Source organism: Nasonia vitripennis, assembly GCF_009193385.2.
Source record: "Nasonia vitripennis strain AsymCx chromosome 2 unlocalized genomic scaffold, Nvit_psr_1.1 chr2_random0002, whole genome shotgun sequence".
NCBI classification, from domain to species: domain Eukaryota; kingdom Metazoa; phylum Arthropoda; class Insecta; order Hymenoptera; family Pteromalidae; genus Nasonia; species Nasonia vitripennis.
In genome coordinates, this window is record NW_022279608.1 from 3,844,098 (window position 1) to 3,863,322 (window position 19,225).

The 19,225-nt window shown below is 39.6% G+C and overlaps 1 protein-coding gene across 4 annotated transcripts in view; it reads left to right on the plus strand.

The window, feature by feature from the left end:
* Nucleotides 1-19,225, plus strand: part of LOC103315959 (kinesin-like protein Klp10A) — a 435,695-nt gene that overhangs the window by 94,919 nt on the left and 321,551 nt on the right. For 3 of the 4 annotated variants that reach the window (XM_031923908.2, XM_031923909.2, XM_032601479.1), the window contains one exon: nt 6,714-6,744. The exons of the other annotated variant lie outside the window; for it this stretch is intronic. In XM_031923908.2, the coding sequence (XP_031779768.1) occupies nt 6,714-6,744 (31 nt within the window). The remainder of the gene's footprint in view (nt 1-6,713; nt 6,745-19,225) is intronic. 4 annotated transcript variants of the gene reach the window in all.

The window sequence follows — 19,225 nt, forward strand, 5'->3', positions numbered from 1 at the left end:
TGAATTTTATCCAAATATTGACCTTTGTGAGATTTAAGAAAATGACTAACCTTTTTTAGATGGTTTTAGATAAAGATCTTTACCTTATAATAGCCTTGACCCAGCAAAAAACGGAATTAGAAATGGAAGAAACCCTCCAGTTATTTGGTATTGGTAACACACGTGGAACATGAACATTCGTCATTTCACCGGATTTTTTACAGTTTCACGTGCTTTCTTCAAAGCATTACGAATCGTAACAGATGAATATTCGCCCCCTGGAGCTAATGATTTGGTAGTTGTTTTGACTACATGAGCTAGTGTAATAGAAGCTAATTCATTTTTTCCCCTACTCTCTCTTATTTCCATGCGAAATTTAGATTTTATTTTTGTTGTATTTGTTATAAGCATCAGTCTTTTCACGTAACTTGCATTCTTTGCAAAAACTCGGTGCCAGGCGTGTCTTATTAGCTAAAAAATGTTCAGCCGCATTTCTAGCTTCAACACTCTTGATTTTTCGAATAATCAATGTCATGCTGTTTACAGGCTGTATCAAGTTGACTGATTCCAAGATCACCTCGAGCAAGGCGCTTCTTCAATTTTGTACCAGGACGGCAGTACTGATATTCCGATAAATGTAGTTCAAAAGATAGCTTATTAATTTACTTGTTTACTAATTCCCGTTCTTTGCGTTTTTCTGTCTTTTTTTTTTCTCGTTCTCGTCGTCGTCATCGATGTTATTATTGTTGTTGTTGTTATTTTTTATTACTACTACGACTACTAGTATTACTATGAAGAATCACATTGAATACATCGTCTTTGACTATTTTTTCATACTAATTTTTAAACTATAAATTCAGGTTATTTATAGCATTTTGTTGATTTAAAATTGTTGTCATAATATCATAATATACAGAAGAAACATAAAACATAAATAAGCTATTTGTTAAACGCTTTGAATATTATGAGCTTTCAATTTGTTTATATTTTGTTTTCTAATTATTAACTTTTTTTGTAACACTACAATAAATATAGGTATATGTATTATATATAGAACTAAATGCTTTGAGGCACCGTATCAAAGAAATTCACCTTAGTTTCGCCTATAGGCACAAAAAACGCGGAAATCAATACATGCGTTACAAAAACTATTGTGTGTACCGAGGACGTAAAGTAGGCTTTTTGAACTCATGTGGATATTGCTGATTCTTAATTTCAAAAACAAACCATTTTGCAGGATTGCTATCTCTATAACTGCAATAAAATCATAGCGAATCATTTCAACTTCTATTTTGCTAGATGTTGTAACCCAGTAAAATTTAAACATTTTTCATATTTTGTGCTAGTTACATCTAATATAACTAGGGTGCAGTACTCCTTTTATCCTCCTTTCCATTTTTTCTTCTTTATAGCTGTTTGCGCAGTGTCAATCACTAGGCGAACTGCGTCCAGGCTTAAACGATTCTTCATAATGCCATATTATTATCTCGATAAAACAGTCCATTTTGATGGAGATTATGCGTTCCAGGATCTTACCCGAGATATACAACCTGCAAAGCGGTCTGTATAATGTGTGCTCCTGGGGTGGCTTATTTCCTCTTGGCAGGAGCATGAGTCGCTGTTTCTTCCAGTTTGTGGGAAACATTCCCTCTTCTAGACATAAATTGTAATCAGCTAATAATGTGCTGGTAATCGTGCCAAAACGTCAGCTGATTATCAGATGATATCAGTTCTTAAGCTAATAGTTACAAATATGTGTTTATATGAGATAAAATGCTAATGATAATCAGGTGATAATCATCAAAAATTTTTAACCTTTAGTATATTTTTCGAGTTGTTTTAAATTAATAAAATTTATAAAGTTCACATAATGAGGGCCAATACCGTTTTACCATTTAGATAATAACACCAAAACACTGGCTGTGATCTGCAAAATTTTTATTTATTATTATTTAAAATTTTTATTTAAATCAAATTATTAAAAAATAAAAATTCTACAGCTCACAGCCAGTGTTTTGGCGTTATCATCTGGATGGTAAAAACGTATTGGCCGAATTATTATTATTAAACGAAATCGTACTGATTAATTTTTTTTATTTATTAAATAACAATATTAAAATTAACAATTAAATTTATAGTTTTGACAGTTTTTTTATATTACATATACATAGCATTCAATTTACACTTATATTACTTATACATTAAATTTACACTTATTTATAAATATGAAATATAAAATAAATATAATTTTTCACACAACCCAGGAGGTACTGCCATATGCGCGTTGCTTTTTGATTTATATAAATTATCCTATTTATTAATATTTAATTTTTGTATTTTATTGCAAACAGGTAAACGACATGGTAAACTGTTTACAATATTTAAAAAAATATATTTACAAATGGAAGTATTTATAAACGTGGAAGCGTCGTCAATAGCCATACTTTACCACGTAAGGAGCTCAGCCTTCCTCCACGTTCCTACATACTCACCTCCAATCTTAAACGTAAAAAGTCTCAATAACGTACATGTTTTTTTAACAATATTCTAATAACCAAAGCTTTATTACTTTCATAAAACTTTAATGCTTAGAATATTGATAAAAAATAGCACAGTAAACGAGCATTTTTGCGCAGAGTCCACCACGGAAGGCGAGAAAGACTCTTAATGATCTCCTGCTAAAATTCGTCGACAGAAAAAATGTAGACAATAACAGCAAGAGATAAAAAAGAGTCTTTCACCCTGGTGTAAATTCGACTGAAGAACATTGTATAAGTTCATTGGTCTAAACTATAAATAATACTAAATGCAAAAAAAAAGTAATTTATTAATTTTACAAAAATAACTTATAGAATGTTGTTCAATCCAAATTACATTAAATAGTTATACAAATACTACTTCCAAATATAATTTATTATCGCATCATGCCATACGATAATCTAAAACAAATGAAAAATGTATGTATATAACTATTTAATAATTTTAAACTAACTAGGAGCGAAGACTTACAAAGTTTTTCTTACCTTCATTATTAAGACCTAATTAGACAACTAACAAAGGTCATGTGTACAACAGATCCTGTGTCTCCTCTTCTAAAGGTGTAAGTGCTACCCTGGTTAACTAACACCAGATCTGGAAAAGCAAATGCTTCCAAGAGCACCCGTTCTCTCTAGTTAATCTTTTGACTGACCGATTGTATGGCCCATGCGTTATAATCGCCTGTGACAATTAGTGGCTCTCTTCCAGCAGCATTCTGCAAAAACGGAAACAAAAAAATTGTCCGATCGATGCATTAGGCGAGGCATGGCAGCTGTATACGTGTATACCTGCTACCTCTGCGCAAACAAAGTATTTCTCACAAGTCCTCATTTTTTCCTGAAGAGCAACGCTCTTACATGTTATATTACATTATAAAATAAACATGTAAGTGTCGAAATGGTGAAGTCATTTATCTATTAATCAAAAGGTCTAGACTTCGAGCCCAGGTCTTATCGATCTTTTTTTTTACCATTATTTATTTCAACTCTACAAGATTTGGTCCAGATGACAGGGATGCTGCAAATAGTTTTTTGAGCCGCTATGCTCTTTATTATAAAGCTATGTGTTTGTGAATATGAAATGAAGAATGCTGTATGTATTTAGGCATATCACAAGATGTAATCTGCAGATTAGTTGCTACAGGACTGCATTATTTGAATTATCCATTATCACCTTCTAATTGCCGCATCGACCCTCACACTATCCCTGAAATACGATAAAGTCAGAAAGAGGTCGTGAGAAATTATAAACTATGGCGCTTTTAGTTGCTAATTAGGTACTGCAATATAGCACTGTTAATAATATTTGACTAACAACCCTTTGTTTTCAAGCATCCTTGATCTCTTCCACAGACTATGACAATATCAGAATGTTCTGGTAGGTTGAAAGAAAATGCCGATATTTAGTTGCTTCCCAGAATCGTAGTAAATACTATCTAACAATCATCCTGTAACCTCAGATCATCCCCTTCTGCTCACTTGAATATTAGAGATGGTTAGAATACACACATAGGTGTACAATTTAATCACAGTATATTTTGTTGTTAATTACTTGATCGCGAATTTTATATTTAAAAATATTCTTTAATTATTCTTTCACTTATGATCGATCTCTACTTCTCTCTGTACGATAGAAAACAGCCAGTATACGCACGTTGGTATATATAATCGCAGGATATTTTTTTGCGTATTAGTTACTTGCAGATGTCATACTTAAGAATAGGAAACCTCTATCGGTTGACCTCAGATAAATGTAAAATGTTTTAAACCATGACACATGCAAGCGACTAATAAGTAACAAAATATCTTGCGATTCTATACACCTACAGAATTATTTTGTCCATTTTCAATTTTTAAGTAAGTAGAAGGGAATGATCTGAGGTTACGAGATTATTATAAGATAGTTTACGTCCATTTTGGAGACCAACTTAATATCTCGCAATTTTTTTTCACCCACTAGAACTTTCTGATATTGTCATATTCTGGGGGTAGTAACAGGGATGTTCAGGACGTAATGGTTGCTAGTGGAATATTATAAACAGTGCTATATTGCAGCGACTAATTAGCAAATAAAAGTGCCATAGTTTATATTTTCTCATGACCTCTTTCTGACTTTATCGTATTTTGGTGATAGTATGAGGGTTAATGCGGCAGTTAGGGGATGATAGGGGATAATTTAAATAATAAAGTCCTGTAGCAACTAATTAGCGACTAAATATGCCGTTTGCAGAGCTTCAATATCTTAACGAGAACTAAAGATATAGTATCGTGGTCTGCTAGGTTAAGACTTAATCTAGCAGATCGCTCGTTCCTTTTGCAGATATCGAGCAACTAAATCGGGAATAGTGTAACCAATTAGCAACTAATTAGAAACTAAATACCCAGTAGTTTAGATGTGTGTGTCGTAACTATGATCTTTTAGTTTAATATACGCGGTAGAATAGAAATAAGCGCAGAGGAGGTGTAGCCCTGTTTTTCAGAAATAGTTACAAAGCGAATATACTGTACTCGACATAGTCAGAGGTCGAGGAAAACCCAGGCATCCCGGAGAATCTGATAAGTAGCGTACAACAGGACAAAAAGCCACCAATCTTTGTTGCGGTAATCTATTGTCCAGCAGGTGTCCTATTCTCTGACAATTCCGCCCAACTAGCGCCCAACTTACAAAAATACTTGGTGGATCATGATTAAAAGCTAGTAATGTGTGACCTAAATGCTTACATGTTATCGTCCTTGCAAGACGAGGATTTTGTTAGAGATCTGGCCTGCGAATTAAATCTAAAATTAGCAGATGAGCCTACCCTGCAAAATTTCAAACGCTTAAATGTATCTAAAAATACAACACAATATGTTGTGAGACCAAGAACTTTCTTCTCGAGTTCAGAAAATCGATCTATTTATAATCCTAATTTTTTTATAATAAACATTCTAATTAATTGGTGTACATATTATTTTCAGAAAATTTTTCGCTGAAAAAAAAAATATTTGTAGTAATATTTGGAACATACAACAAAGAAGTAGCTTAAAGTATATTCAAAAATTATGATTGATACGTGTTGGTTTTACACAAAACTTATAAAAATCAACAGCTTTTTTAAATCAGTTCTTAATATCTACGTACTCTGATGAAGGTTTCTTTGAGAAATCATATTGCTAATTTAGTTAGCAGCGTTTTTTATTGAGTATATTAAATAAAACAAAAATTCTCTTTAAACATTACAATATTTATAAGTTTTTACTGTTCAAGGATGTTCTATGCCTTCAGCCGGCGGGGAGAGGAACGGGGCGTCCCCCCGCACAGCGCGCTGGCTTCCCTCTCACCGCGCACCTCCTCGCGCAGCCTACAAGCTTAGCGTTTTATTTACGTTACACTTGATTTCTTAAAGATTCGTGCGACAACGCAAACTGAAATTTCGCGTAGATCTTCTTAAGATTATGCCGAGTATGAACTTGAATATTATGGAAATATGTTCGGTAACGAATATCGGGAAAAAATGGATCGTTTCGTATACACTAGACAAATACATCTACAAAGTTTCAGTTCATTCTCTTAACTTTTGTGTAACCATTGAACATCCTTAAAACGTCAAAAAAGTTTTACCCAAAATCATATTTTAATTATTCAAGGCTTAAATCATAGCTGCATTTCCGTACTTCATATGCAATCAAATAATCATTAGTTTTTTTTTAAATCCATTTTGCGTTAATTATAAAAATAAATAAATAAAATAAAACTTTCTGGCAAAAAATATGTATTCTAAATTTTCTTAGGAATCTTATCACAAAGGTTTAGTAAGTGTATCTTGAAAGAAATTGTCTTCTGAAGACCCAAAGAATTTTTTGTGTTTACAATCAGTATGTACAAATCGCGCTTTAGATAACTTCCGATGATAAAAATAAAATGCTTTTCCGAACGGCCTTCCTGTATAAGAACAAAATGCATTCACATATTTTGTATTTAAACGAGATATCACTTACTGATACAAAAATTTTATCGATAAGAAGTCAAGAGCTAACAAGTTAGTAGAAGATTTTTTCAGATTAAAGAATAAACAATAACAATTTTTTAATATTCTAACAAATATGTTACAATACAATTTTTGAAATTTTAGAACTATGTTTTAAATTTATACAGCTAGTAATTAATACAATATTTGTTTAATTCATTTAATATATTTTTTTTTTCATTTTTTTCAGCCTTTGGTGAAACCTTCAATTCCCTGCAAATGTAAGTGCTAATCCTTTATTTTTCTTGTTACAATTTCGTCCATTACTACTTTACAAAAGAAGCTATGTAATAATAAAAATATGTTTTGCTGAAGCCTTACGAAAAATGTGTTTTTATATCCAAGGAAAAAAGTCTGTTTTTTTGAAACAAAAGAAAAAAGCCAGGCTCGACGTTTAAAAGAAAAATACGTGGTCCTTTTTGGTACTATTATACTACAAAGGAATGAGTATTTATTTAAAAACATGCTTTGATATCGAAATTATTCGTACATTATGCATCAAGACCGTAAAGTACGCTTTTGAAGACCGTAGAGTCTGCAGTTGTAAATATACATTGGCTTTTTTGAGGCCCTCTCCGTCTAATCTTAAATTTGGCTAAATATTTCGCCAATCAGAAGCTTTGACCTTGACATTCTTCTTACGGAGTTTGAATTTTGGAGCAGTCTAACAAAGCAGGATTTCATTACTGACTGATACTATTGGTACGGTACTGTGCTCTACTATCTAATTTATTAGGACCTTTACGACCTGCACTGTGACTCGGTCCTTATATCCCATGTGGTGTAGGTTGCATAGGATGATGACAGATTTTGAATTCAGATACAGCGTGTAAACCCACCGGTAATTTATACGTGCCATAACACCGCCATCGCTATCCCGTTGTTGTGAGGTCTCGTATATTTGAGTCATTCTACGAGAAATTGGATACTTGACTGTCGAAAAATCGAGCTCTTTCAATTTTGAGGGCAAAAGCACTAGACCAGGTTTTTACACGCATTTGGACCTACAATATGTAAAAAACAATTTAAATTGCTTTTGATAGGGGCGATCATTTTCGACATTTTTTTTTAAATTCAATATCTCGGGCTCCACTGTCCATTAATGACAGAAAAATAATGTTCGATTGGCCAGGTAATAAATTACCCAAAGCGCAGTAAAGGCTATATTTGGTAATTAGTAGTTGGCCCGTAACTTTTTGTTGGCATATGGTATGAAGGTGGCACCCATGTTTTTTACATATTGTATGTCCAAACGAATGTGAAAAAGCTTGGTCTGCTGCTACGTTAATTTGGAGACAAGCACCATCCCTAGGCTGCATCACAGTGTCAAATGCCTTGCTAAAGTTAAATAGGAGAAGAAGTGTTGCCTTCTTCTTGTTTATAATAAGCCAGACATCATCAGTCAGCTTTATTAAGCCAGACTGAGTTCTGTGACCAGTACGGAAGTCTGTCTGTAAGTCGCCAAAAAAGAGCCTCGACTCAAGGTAGTAAGAGAGCTGCCTGTGTACCAGCCATCCCAGCGTCTTGGATAAGAAACATAAGAGTGAGATCGGACGGTAGTCAGTAAGAGTTTTTGGAGAACTGACTTTGATGAGTGCGGGCACAAGCGACCTTTTCCAGTCCGAGCGAAAGCGTGACTTGCTCAAGGACAGGATAAAAACACAACATGGTAGAGGAGCGAGCACTGGCATAGTTTTAGAAATGACAACCTGTGGGATGCCATCGCTTTCCCTGGCCTGGGAGTTAAAGTGTAAAGACCGTACTAGATAGTAGGATGGGCTATGCGAGTCTTACGAATAATTATTTATTTGCGAGAATTAGCCTTCGACTCGAGAGCCTGTTCTGTTACTAAAGTTACACGCGAACTGTGGAATTGAGGATGTCCCGCGCTGCTAGTCTGCGCGGACGCGTAATTGCGTGCGTACGGTATTCTGTCCTAGACTGCGTTTGGCGGACGTGTGAGTCTCCGCTGTACTTACGGTCGTTGCAGGCAAGTCACTTGTGACACTTCTGTGTCCTGCGAACTCCGCGTTATGTCCGCTTAACTCGCCTCGTGTGTGAATGCTGATGGTTCGTCCACAAGTAAAGTACTCTTACCTGCACGTCATGACTGCGAAGCTGATTTGAATTTATTTGTTCTGATTGAGGTTTAGGTATTATCATCAATTTGGTACACAAGGGTTTTATTTATATTGATTGTTATGTTTTTATTGGCCCAGATCACTTCACAGACGTTCAGTTTACAGAGTTGACGGAGTTTCGATATATTTAGCTTAAGATGTTGTCGTTTTACAGTAGTATTTAGTAAGTTTAGTCTTATTTATTTATTAATTGTAATGTACCTATGATTTATCTTAACAACTTACTATTATTATAATCCTGCGAACTTTAGATGGTTCTAATCACCCTTTGTGGCAGATGCTGACTGTACGATCTACACGCGTTCACGTAGCAATTTAAAATGAGGATGGTCAACTGCTCTTGCTAACGCCGAAGATTCCACTCGGGGTCCTTAGTTTGTACTTCTCTCTGTGGCACTGATCTGTATTCAAAGGGCTTTCCGGTTTATACTATGCCAAGGGACGGATTAAGCACGCTCCCAAGGTGTTGGTCGGATTTAGTACGCTCCAAACACTAACACTAGCAAACACCGCCGTTTCACCTTAGAATCAGTTGTAGCCGCCAGTGAGTAAGTCTCTACGTAAAAAGGCACTGCGTGGATCGGCTCCGGGGTTTTTAAAGCCTCAGTACCGATTCACGCAGTTATGAAATTTAGATGAAGAAGATCGCGGTAGTCCAATCAGCATTTGCCACAAAGGATCGACGCGTACGTCTCGCAGTAGTCGTTCACGCGCAAGGAGTGTTGACACAGAGGTCAGAGCACTCGCTCCAATTTTCGGCGCTTTACATGTTTTGCAATCCAGTTGCTTCGTCACGATCGCTTGTACATTGTTTGTGTATGTGTATGGTTGCAGTCACACAGGTGTCATTTGTATAACAAAATTATGAAATTAGATAATGATCAACTAAAACTTCTAGATAGAAATAACAAATCAATTTTTATATACCGAGTTTAATTGCATCCTTGATGTGCTTGATCTGGTAGCCAGCAGTGTGGTAACTTGTTAGCCTACATTCTGATGTAGGCTGCCAGGCGTCCTGAATTATCAACTTGGTTGCACTGCGGACTGTACAGAAAGGTATTTCGGTGATTGACTTCATTATCCTTCGGGAATTCCTCGAAGTCTTTACTAACAAATGGTCGGCCATAATCGCTTTCAAGAGTATTTCGGCAACCGTGGCAGAGAAAAACTTGTACCTTTATATGCCAGATTATAACTTTGCTATCGGCCTTCCTTGGAGCTGCTAATTCGACCCACTTAGTAAACCTATCCTGCATTACCAGTAGCTATATATTATCTTTTGCGGAGCGTAGTTGCGGTCCAACCAGATCGATTGAGATTATTTCCCATGGCTGTTCGACGTTCAGGTTTGTAAAAGCCTGTATTTCAGTGATCGCTCTCACTTTTTCTGGGTCTCTGTGTAGATCTTTCTTGTCGACCACATGGCCTAGGTATTTTAATAGTTTTCGACAAAAATGATTTTTTTTTTGTAACAAGCACGATTTTCGCGTTTTTCGGACCTATTAAGCGGGACTAAAGTAACTTTCTTCGGACTGGCGGACAAAAATAAATTTTAGCGGGCGTTTTTAGGCACTTGCCCCGTATAAAGAGTTTCGAAGAAACTTCTTATATCTAGAGTGAACGCCTATTCGATTTGACCAAAAAGTTGTTTTTTTTTCCAATTCTTTCTGTGCCATTTTTTACAAAAAGGATATTTCATAAAAGTAGTCTAGCTATTTTGTAGAGAATTAAATTTTGAACAAATTCACCGTATTTAAAAATTTTGAATACCCAATTAAAAAAAGTTTTGGCGATGATCCAAGTGACACAATTTATTTCTATAAGCAAACATGATTTAAATAATTTATAACTAAGCTTTGAATTTTTGGTCAATGGTGGACATTAAGGAACAATTTTCTCCTATGGTGACTTACTTTATTTTGATATTTGCTACCTCTGATTTTTTTAGGAATGCTCTAAGAAATTCATAAACTTTGCCACAGGCATTAAATATGATTTTTAATCATTTTAGCACAAATTTATGGATATCATCATTTTTAGCCAAAGATACAGGGTCTCTGACATTCTGGGACCCATACGGAACTTTTGCACTATAAAAAGATATATATATGCTTTAAGGGTATTTTTATTAAAAAGGTGAGAAAATTTTACAAAAAATAGTATATTTATGTTTATAGTGAAAAATGTTTCCCTGAGGAGCTATGAATTAATTAATTTGTGCTAAAAACCGAAAAATTGCCAAAATTGACATCTTTGGCTCCCTGCCATTTTGGTAAAAAGTAATTTAAAAATCTAAAAAAATTCAGGTACATTGGAAACTGTTTTTAGAACATAAATCCTCCGTTTCTATATACATACATATAGCTCTTTATTCCCGACTCGCCGGGAATAAAATACTAACTTTATGCTGGGTGTGTGTTATAAAATTCTATTTTTTATAATATTGGATCTGATCTATTTTTTATAATAATGAACTGACAACACAAAAAAAAAAATGTTACCAATTGATATTATTAATTTTAATTATTTTGCTGAAGGAGCAATTTTCTTAACAACTATGGTACGTACCAGAACAAGGGGTATAAAAGAAGTTTATCGTACATAAGCGGGTTGGTGGGAAGAAATTCGCAAAATTCGCAAGGGAGGGACTTTAACGACGTGCAACGACACCGCTCTAAGAAGAAGCAAAAGTTTTAAGAAAAATGGTTTTGACATTTTAGCTCTTTACTTGAGAACCGCTCGACGAAATCGTTTAAAATTTTAGCAGCAGACAGCTTTTTTATGATAAATCACCAAATAAAATTTTAAAGCATTTGACTACATTGTTTTAGAGATATAGGGAATCAAAAAATTTCAAAAAAAAATTGAAACCTTGATATCTTAAGAACCAAAGAGGTTTAAAAGCTGTGCAATCAACTTAGCTAAAACACATGAAATATCTGCTTTTTTCCAAGATCTCAAGTGCAATAAGAACTTTTTACGTCTGTAATCGAGGCACAAAAAAACTCATTTTTTTCAGTTTTCGATTTATTACTGAAAAAATAAGTTGTCAAATCACTTCAAATTATAGTGGGATATAGTTTGACACGCGACTCATCGGTATGATTTTTTTCGTAAGGTTATGATGTTTAGATTCAGAAATTTAAATTAAAAAAAATCACCTTCATTTTATCAAATACATTATTAGCTGAATTGTTTGCAACAATGAGAAGATTGAAAAAAAACGCAAAATAGTGTTTTTCGAAAATCAAATAAATGGCCTTAAAAAAAAAGTAGTTTAGAAAATGAAAAATAACTATTTTTGCCGTATCTAGAATCCAAAAATATATATGCATGCCAAATTTTATTGACATTGACGGAGTAGTTGACCAGAAATATTACGGTATACACACACACAACAGTTGCAGGCGATCTTCTGAGAGAGGTTAAACGCACAAAAGAAGTCAAAACCTCGGACTTTCAAGAAGCAGTTCAAACAGTACTAGTGGAAGGCGCCACAAAAAGCACTCCAGGAACAAGAAACCATTGAACTAAGAGATCTGGACATGCTTACCTCGAAAGAGGAGGTACTAGAAGCACTACAAAAGGAAATTGGCGAGGAGAACATTATAGAAGTCTCTACGATAAGATCTCTGCGAAAGACGTATAGTGACACGCAGATTGCAGTGATACGGGTACCAGCTCAGATAGTGGCTAAGATCAATAAGCTACAGAAGATCAGAATACGATGGGTTAACTGTAGAATCCGGGTAGCTAACCACAAAAACGAACTGCTTAGGTGTTATAAATGTCAAGGTTTTGGCCATATCAGTAGAAAGTACACAGTAACTAAAGACAGAAGTAAGCTTTGCTTCAAATGTGGAAAAGATGGGCACAAAGCAATGGAGTGTAAGAACAAACCCAACTTTGTACTCTGCAAAGGAGGCACAGGGGGGAAGAGTGACCACGCAGCCGGTAGCTATGCATGTCCAGTTTACCGAGCTGCAGTAGAAGCCACTGACAGACAAAGAAAATGAAAATAGTGCAGTTGAATATGAATCACTGCGCGACTGCACAGGAGCTACTGAGCCAGTATGTCCGCGAGACAGGAATTGACATAGCCATCTGCTAACAATACAGAGACCTGGACAAACCATCGTGGGATATGGACAGTACTGGTTAAGCGGCGATATGGGCATGCGGAGACGCCACTTTCCAGAAAAAAACGACAAGACGTAATAAAAAATTCGTACGCGCTAAGGTCGCAGGCGTACACATTCACAGCTGATATGCTCCATCCAACACGTCTATAGAACAATTTAGACAACTGTTGGGCCGAATAGTACAGGATGCTGTAGGAAAAAAAACAGTACTTATAGTATGCGATTTTAACGCCTGGGCAGTAGAGTAAGGCAGCCAAAGGACGAACGAAAGAGGAGAAGCGCTATTGGAAGCATTCGACCTCCTTGACTTGATCTTAGTTAACCAGGGATGTTCATTACACAAACAGTTACCACCAAGCCATAATAATAAATAACAAAAAGAGTCGGCTGGAAAACGAAGGATTATGATAAGGAGACATTCCTGCTGGCTCTAGAAGAAATACAGCTGTATGTATCGGCGAAGTATTACCCGAGCCTGCGACGTAACGATGCTAAGGAGAACTCCCAACAATAGACGACGGCCAGTATACTGGTGGGATAAAGAAATCGACGCGGCCCGCAAAGAGTGTCATCGAACCAGAAGACGGGAACAGCGAAATAGGAAGAAATACTACAAGACTGGTCGTGGTAAAGAAATAGTAGACGTTTTGAATAAAGAAATGAAGAATGCTAAACGGATACTCAAGAGAAAAATCAAAGAGAATAAATGACAGTGCCTGAAAGAGTTACTGGATGAGGTTGAGCTGGATCCCTGAGGTTGATCTTACCAAGTGGTAATGAAGAAGATAACGGGAGGGTATATTCCCCCACCTAAAAGCCCGGAATTGCTGGATCTTATTGTGCGACGTTGTACGTCGCAGCCGAGCAAATCGCGCGTTGCTGTTTGCGCGGCAACCTCACTCGATGCAAGGAAGAAAAGGCGATCGGTTCCAGCGAGGCCCGCGTTTTCTCGGACGCGAGCTACGTCCCGGGAATTCGTGGAATTCGCTGGCCGACGTACCCAAGGGGGGAGCTCGCCGGTTCGAGCTGGCGCGAAACGAGCAGCCAATTAGCACGTCTCGCGCCTCGCGCAGCCAATCAGGCTACGTTATCAGCCGGGCCCGACGGACGACGGCGAGACGCCGAGCGCGCGCGGCAGAGCGGCTCGGCAGTTCCTTTCCGAGCCTTGTCGATAACACTTCGAGAGCGCGCGAGAGGGAATCACGAAAAGAGTGAGAGTGAGAGATAGAGAGCAGCAGCGCCACGACCTGGACCATCGCCCCGAGGAAGAGATCCCTCCCCGGAGACGACTATCCAGCCGTTCAGCCAGAGGAAGGAAGCCGGAACGGGAGCCAGGCCTTCATTCCCCTGTCTGCAGAGAGAGAGAGAGAGAGAGAGAGAGAGAGAGAGAGAGAGAGAGAGAGAGAGAGAGAGAGAGAGAGAGAGAGAGAGAGAGAGAGAGAGAGAGAGAGAGAGAGAGAGAGAGAGAGAGAGAGAGAGAGGAAGAGCGAGAGAGAAAGAGTACGGGAAGCCAGCACCTCCTGGGCTAGCGAGGCTTCCACTGAGGGACGAGAGACTGGTGTTCGTCTCTCCTACACCAGGTAAGAATTCTTGGGTTGCTCGGGATACTCTCGGTGCGAGCCATTAGGCCGCCGAGAGAAGCGAGAGAGAGAGAGAGAAAGTCGCGAGTGTGTACGAGAAAGAGTGAGCGAGACGAGAGAGCGGTGTACGGTGCGGGCGTACACCTCGACGTCGTCTACGCGGGGCATCGGGCCAGTGTACACGAGAGCGGGAAAAGAAGAGAACAGCGTAGCGTAGAAGGATCGCGGGAGAGTGTGTGTGTGCGAGAGCGAGAGAGAGAGAGAAGCATCGGGGCGTCCGAGAAATCCTCGCTGCTCGGTAGCAGCAGGTCGGGCTTGCTGCCAACGCGCGGCAAAGTCGGTGCGCGCGAGCATCGAGAAGAGCGGGAGAGAGTAGAGAAGGGAGAGAGTAGAGAAGGGAGGGGAAAACAGATAGCTACGCCGGCGTCGGTTCAGGCATCGCCAGGCCGGGACCGCTGGCGCGAGCTGTTAGTGAGCGCGCCGATACGTGTGTGCGTGCTCGAGAGTAGAGAGGGGGGGCCTCGTTGGTTCGGCCGACAACGCTGCCGTGAGCGCGCGCTGTGCTCGCGAGTATCCGTGCGGGAGAGAGAGAGAGAGAGCGAGAGAGAGCGAGCGCGCCGGCCGTATCGCTACTCGAGCGGGTCGCGCCGAGCCGAAATTCGGGTGTGTGAGAGAGAGAGCGCAGACGGGTCAGACTGCGCGACGTCAGAGGCGAGAGACTCGAGGCGTGCGCGTGTATATGAGAGTAGAGGTGTGACGGCGAGCCCTGCGTGGCTATTGTGTGTGGGCGGCTACGGCCACCACGTTGTAAGGAAGGGCTGGGATAAATATACGTGCAATACAAGTTAATAAATTGTGTGATTACTTTCTCCTTCTTTCCTCCACGTTCTCCCAAACGTCGGCGATTACATTAAATCCCGAGATTAACGAAAAATCTTGGCGCGTACGAGGCGTCAAGTGTTGCGCACCTGTGTTGGGAGGCACAGCGTCGCAATTGTGACCACGCTGCTTTCTCTTTAACTGGAAGTAACAGCTATTCCTGAAGCGGAGGCGACATCGCTAGAACTGTAATAGAAAAAAAGAGATGAAAAGGAGGAGCCAAGTACTGTTTTATTCTTACACTGAATGTTGAAAATGTGTTTAAGTCAGCCAGCAGAGGCAAGATACACGAGGCACTACGAACAAAAGTTGTACCCGCATATATAAGATGGATTATGTCTGACTACCTGAAAGACAGAACCCTTTTGTATGACACAGAGAGCGACACGAAAACCTATTAAGTAACCGGAGGGGTCCCACAAGGGTCAGTGCTTGGCCCATTATTGTGGAACATCATGTACGATGGAGTACTTAGGCTAGAGCTACCCGAAGGGGCAACGGTTATAGCGTTTGCAGATGACATTACAGTAGTGGTAGTAGTAAAGCAAAAGAAGGAGGTGACAGAAATCGCTAACGAGGCAGTAGGTATAATCCACGATTGGCTAAAGCAGACTGGACTTGAGCTTGCTAGCCATAAAACGGAGGCTATTCTTATATCCAGTAGAAAGAAAATAGAGACAATAACGCTGTCAGTGGACACGAAATAAACTCTTAGCCGACCATTAAGTACCTGGGAATCACCATAGACGCCAGACTAACGTTTAAGCAGCATCTTGAGAGGGCGAGAAATAAGGCAGCAAAAGTCGGTGCTGCACTATCGCGACTAATGCTAAATGTAGGTGGGCCAACGCAGGGTCGAAGATTACTCCTAGCCAGTGTAACTACATCAATTATGTTATACGGTGCCCCAATATAGGTGGACGCTATGTTTGTGAAGTCCTGTGCACGAAAGCTGTCAACAGTTTATAGGAGAAGTGCATTGCGTGTCGCTTCTGCCTACCGATCAGTATCAGAAGATGCAGTGTGCGTTATTTGAAGTATGCCGCCTATTGACCTTCTAGCAACAGAACGAAAGAATATATACGAAGAAAATCGGCATGGTGACAATACTTAAAAGGAAGTTTGGAAATCCGCAAAGGAACAAACTCTAGCTGAGTGGCAAAGACGATAGGACTCCAGTGGAAATGGGCGATGGACGCACCGCCGTATACCATGTATTGTTGGCTGGACCAATAGACGATATTGGGATGTGAATTACTACCTTACGCAGTTTTTGAGTGGACTTCGGTGCTTCCGAACCTATCTACAAACAACTGTTTGCGATACGAAATGGAACGAGAGAAACTCAAGCGGTACCTTCAGGCTAGGGTGACCCCTGAGTCAATGATGACAGCTATGCTAGCGTCAAAAGATTGCTGGTGCGCAGTAAACAACTACGTAAGGACTATTATCAAGAAGGTTAGAAATGAAGAGAATAGAAGGGAAGGACATGGCGAAACAGCTGAGTAAAACTGTTGCTAGACGAATGCCACTAGGTAATAGATACAAAACGCTCTTCGGACTGATGCAGAGGAACGTAGGTCATAGAGTTGAGCTCTCACTTCCCTGCCCGATATAGAGGAACGTTGGGGCTTGGGTTGAGTATCTTTAAGTGCTCCTAAGATCGATGTTAAGGAACGTAGGTAACTCCTCACACACCAAAAAGTATTTTCTAGAAGTTTTGACAAAACTCTAAATTTTACTATTACAAGGCTTCCTCTAGGAGGAAGCAAAATTTTTGATCTTCGATTTGACAGAGAAATATATATATATATATATATATATATATATATATATATATATATACATATATATTAAATATACTATATTCTACATGTTCTCCATGTATATGCATCTTTAGACATACTTTTGTAGACTAATAATAGTAGAAACTGACATTTCTTCACTACACCTAGACTAAATTTTTCAAAAAATAAACTTTTTATACTTGCTTTCATTAAATACTTGTACAATGACTATATATATATATATATATATATATATTTATATTTTATTACCTCTGCATAACCTGGAATATTAACATAATATGAATTGTTTTCACTCTTACTACATTTAACACTGGCACTGTAACTGTATATTATTGTACTCGTCGCCATGTATATTTACGTATACTTTTTATAGCACTGCCTGATCTAAGTCTGCATTTATGCCACGCCTATATGTGATCTAAGTAGTCCTTTATTGCACCGTGCTTTATCGTCCTTGCTACGCTCGGATGCTAACCTCACGGTGTAGTACAGGACTGCTTATGTCAGGGATAGTTGTGACATTGCGGACTTAGTGCAGGCAGATGTTACTGCATTCTACTTTCACCTCATAATGCTGAATCTTACTATTGTACAACATAATGTACGCAAATAAAAACTATCTAATCTAATCTAATCTAATCTCTCTCTCATACACTCTCTCATACACTCTCTCGCGGTCACCTCCGATCCCGCGTGCGCGTCGCAATCTCTGAACAAAGGCGCGCTCTCGCGCGTTCCACGCTGTCGCGGCCGAAGCCGAATTGCCTCGACGCCTAGACTGACGCTGGCAGCTCGACTCGGGATGGCAACTTCCTGGAGATGACCTTGGCACAGCTTCCTCTCTCGTTCCCTCGGTTGAAGTGGCCTTGGAAGTCCAGGTCGTCCTCTCGATCTGGCTGGTCGCTTCGTCTTCTTCTAGACGTCCTCACGATAACCCTCGAACTCTAAACCCCACAATAAATCTCACGGAATCTAACTCAAATTTCTCCGGCGCGTGTGTTCCGCTCGGGCGTCACACAAAAAAGTCCGTGAACGGGAGAAAACCGCGCTCTTCACCGCTCGCTCCCGCTTCTCCCACCTGTCGATTCTCCTCGCGCGCGGTCCCATCGGCCGAAAACTGACGCGTATTAGCCTTGCACGGCTCATCTTCCCCACTCCTCGTTGCCCCGACGGCCCGAAGCTCGGCTCGGCTCGGCGATTGGCACACATGCTCTCCTCTCACACTCTCTCTCTCTCTCTCTCTCTCTCTCTCTCTCTCTGGTGAGTCGCTTTGACAGCTTTTCATTTTGCTCCTACTTTCGCACTACTTTTCTGCCGCTTCTTGCCTTCGGGCCCTCTTTTGTTGTAGATTGTTGCACGCTCTTTTTTGCAACCTTTACGACGACATATAAATCGCTGAAGGTTGCAATTTATTTTCAACATCTTTTCTGCACAAACTTTCTGCACGGCTTCTAACCTCAAAATCTACTCGGCTCGGCTTGGCTTGGTTTCCCGCTCGCACGGCGTCTCTCTCCGCTCCTAATCAACATCGAGGAGACATCTACCGCATCGAGGGAGAACTTCTAAGGCGTCTGCACATTGTTTGAGGTCGGTGCTTTCTCGCTCTTTACACTAACGCTCCATCTAGCCGTAAGAGTTTTAACAACGACTCTACCACTCCGTCGATAACTCAACATCACATCACGAATTTCTGCTTTACCGACTGCCAGTAAGTTATCGACGAAAATGAGTGAAAACGGCGAAAAGAGAGGGGAAGTGCCTTTTCGGCAATGCGGCAGCTGTAAGCAGCCTATTCAGCACAAGGAGCCGAAAAGGTGTGCTTTTTGCAAGCTCCATTACCACGTCAAATGTCTGAACACCATCAACATCAAGACAGTCGTGGTAAACGATAGGCAGTTTATAGCCTGTCCTCCCTGTGCGGACGCCAAGGGTGCCAAAGCGGGGCCCAGGTCAACATCGGCGGCGGGGATGACTGCGACAACAGCGGCTAAGACCACCCCAAAACAACCGGGGATGAAGAAGACAAGATCGGCACCACCATCAGCCAGCACTTCACGAAGTACTTCACCAACTCGCCCACCACCAACCATCGAAGCTACATTGAAGGACATTCGTGAAGCTCTCGATGACATCCGCAATGCTCATGCGG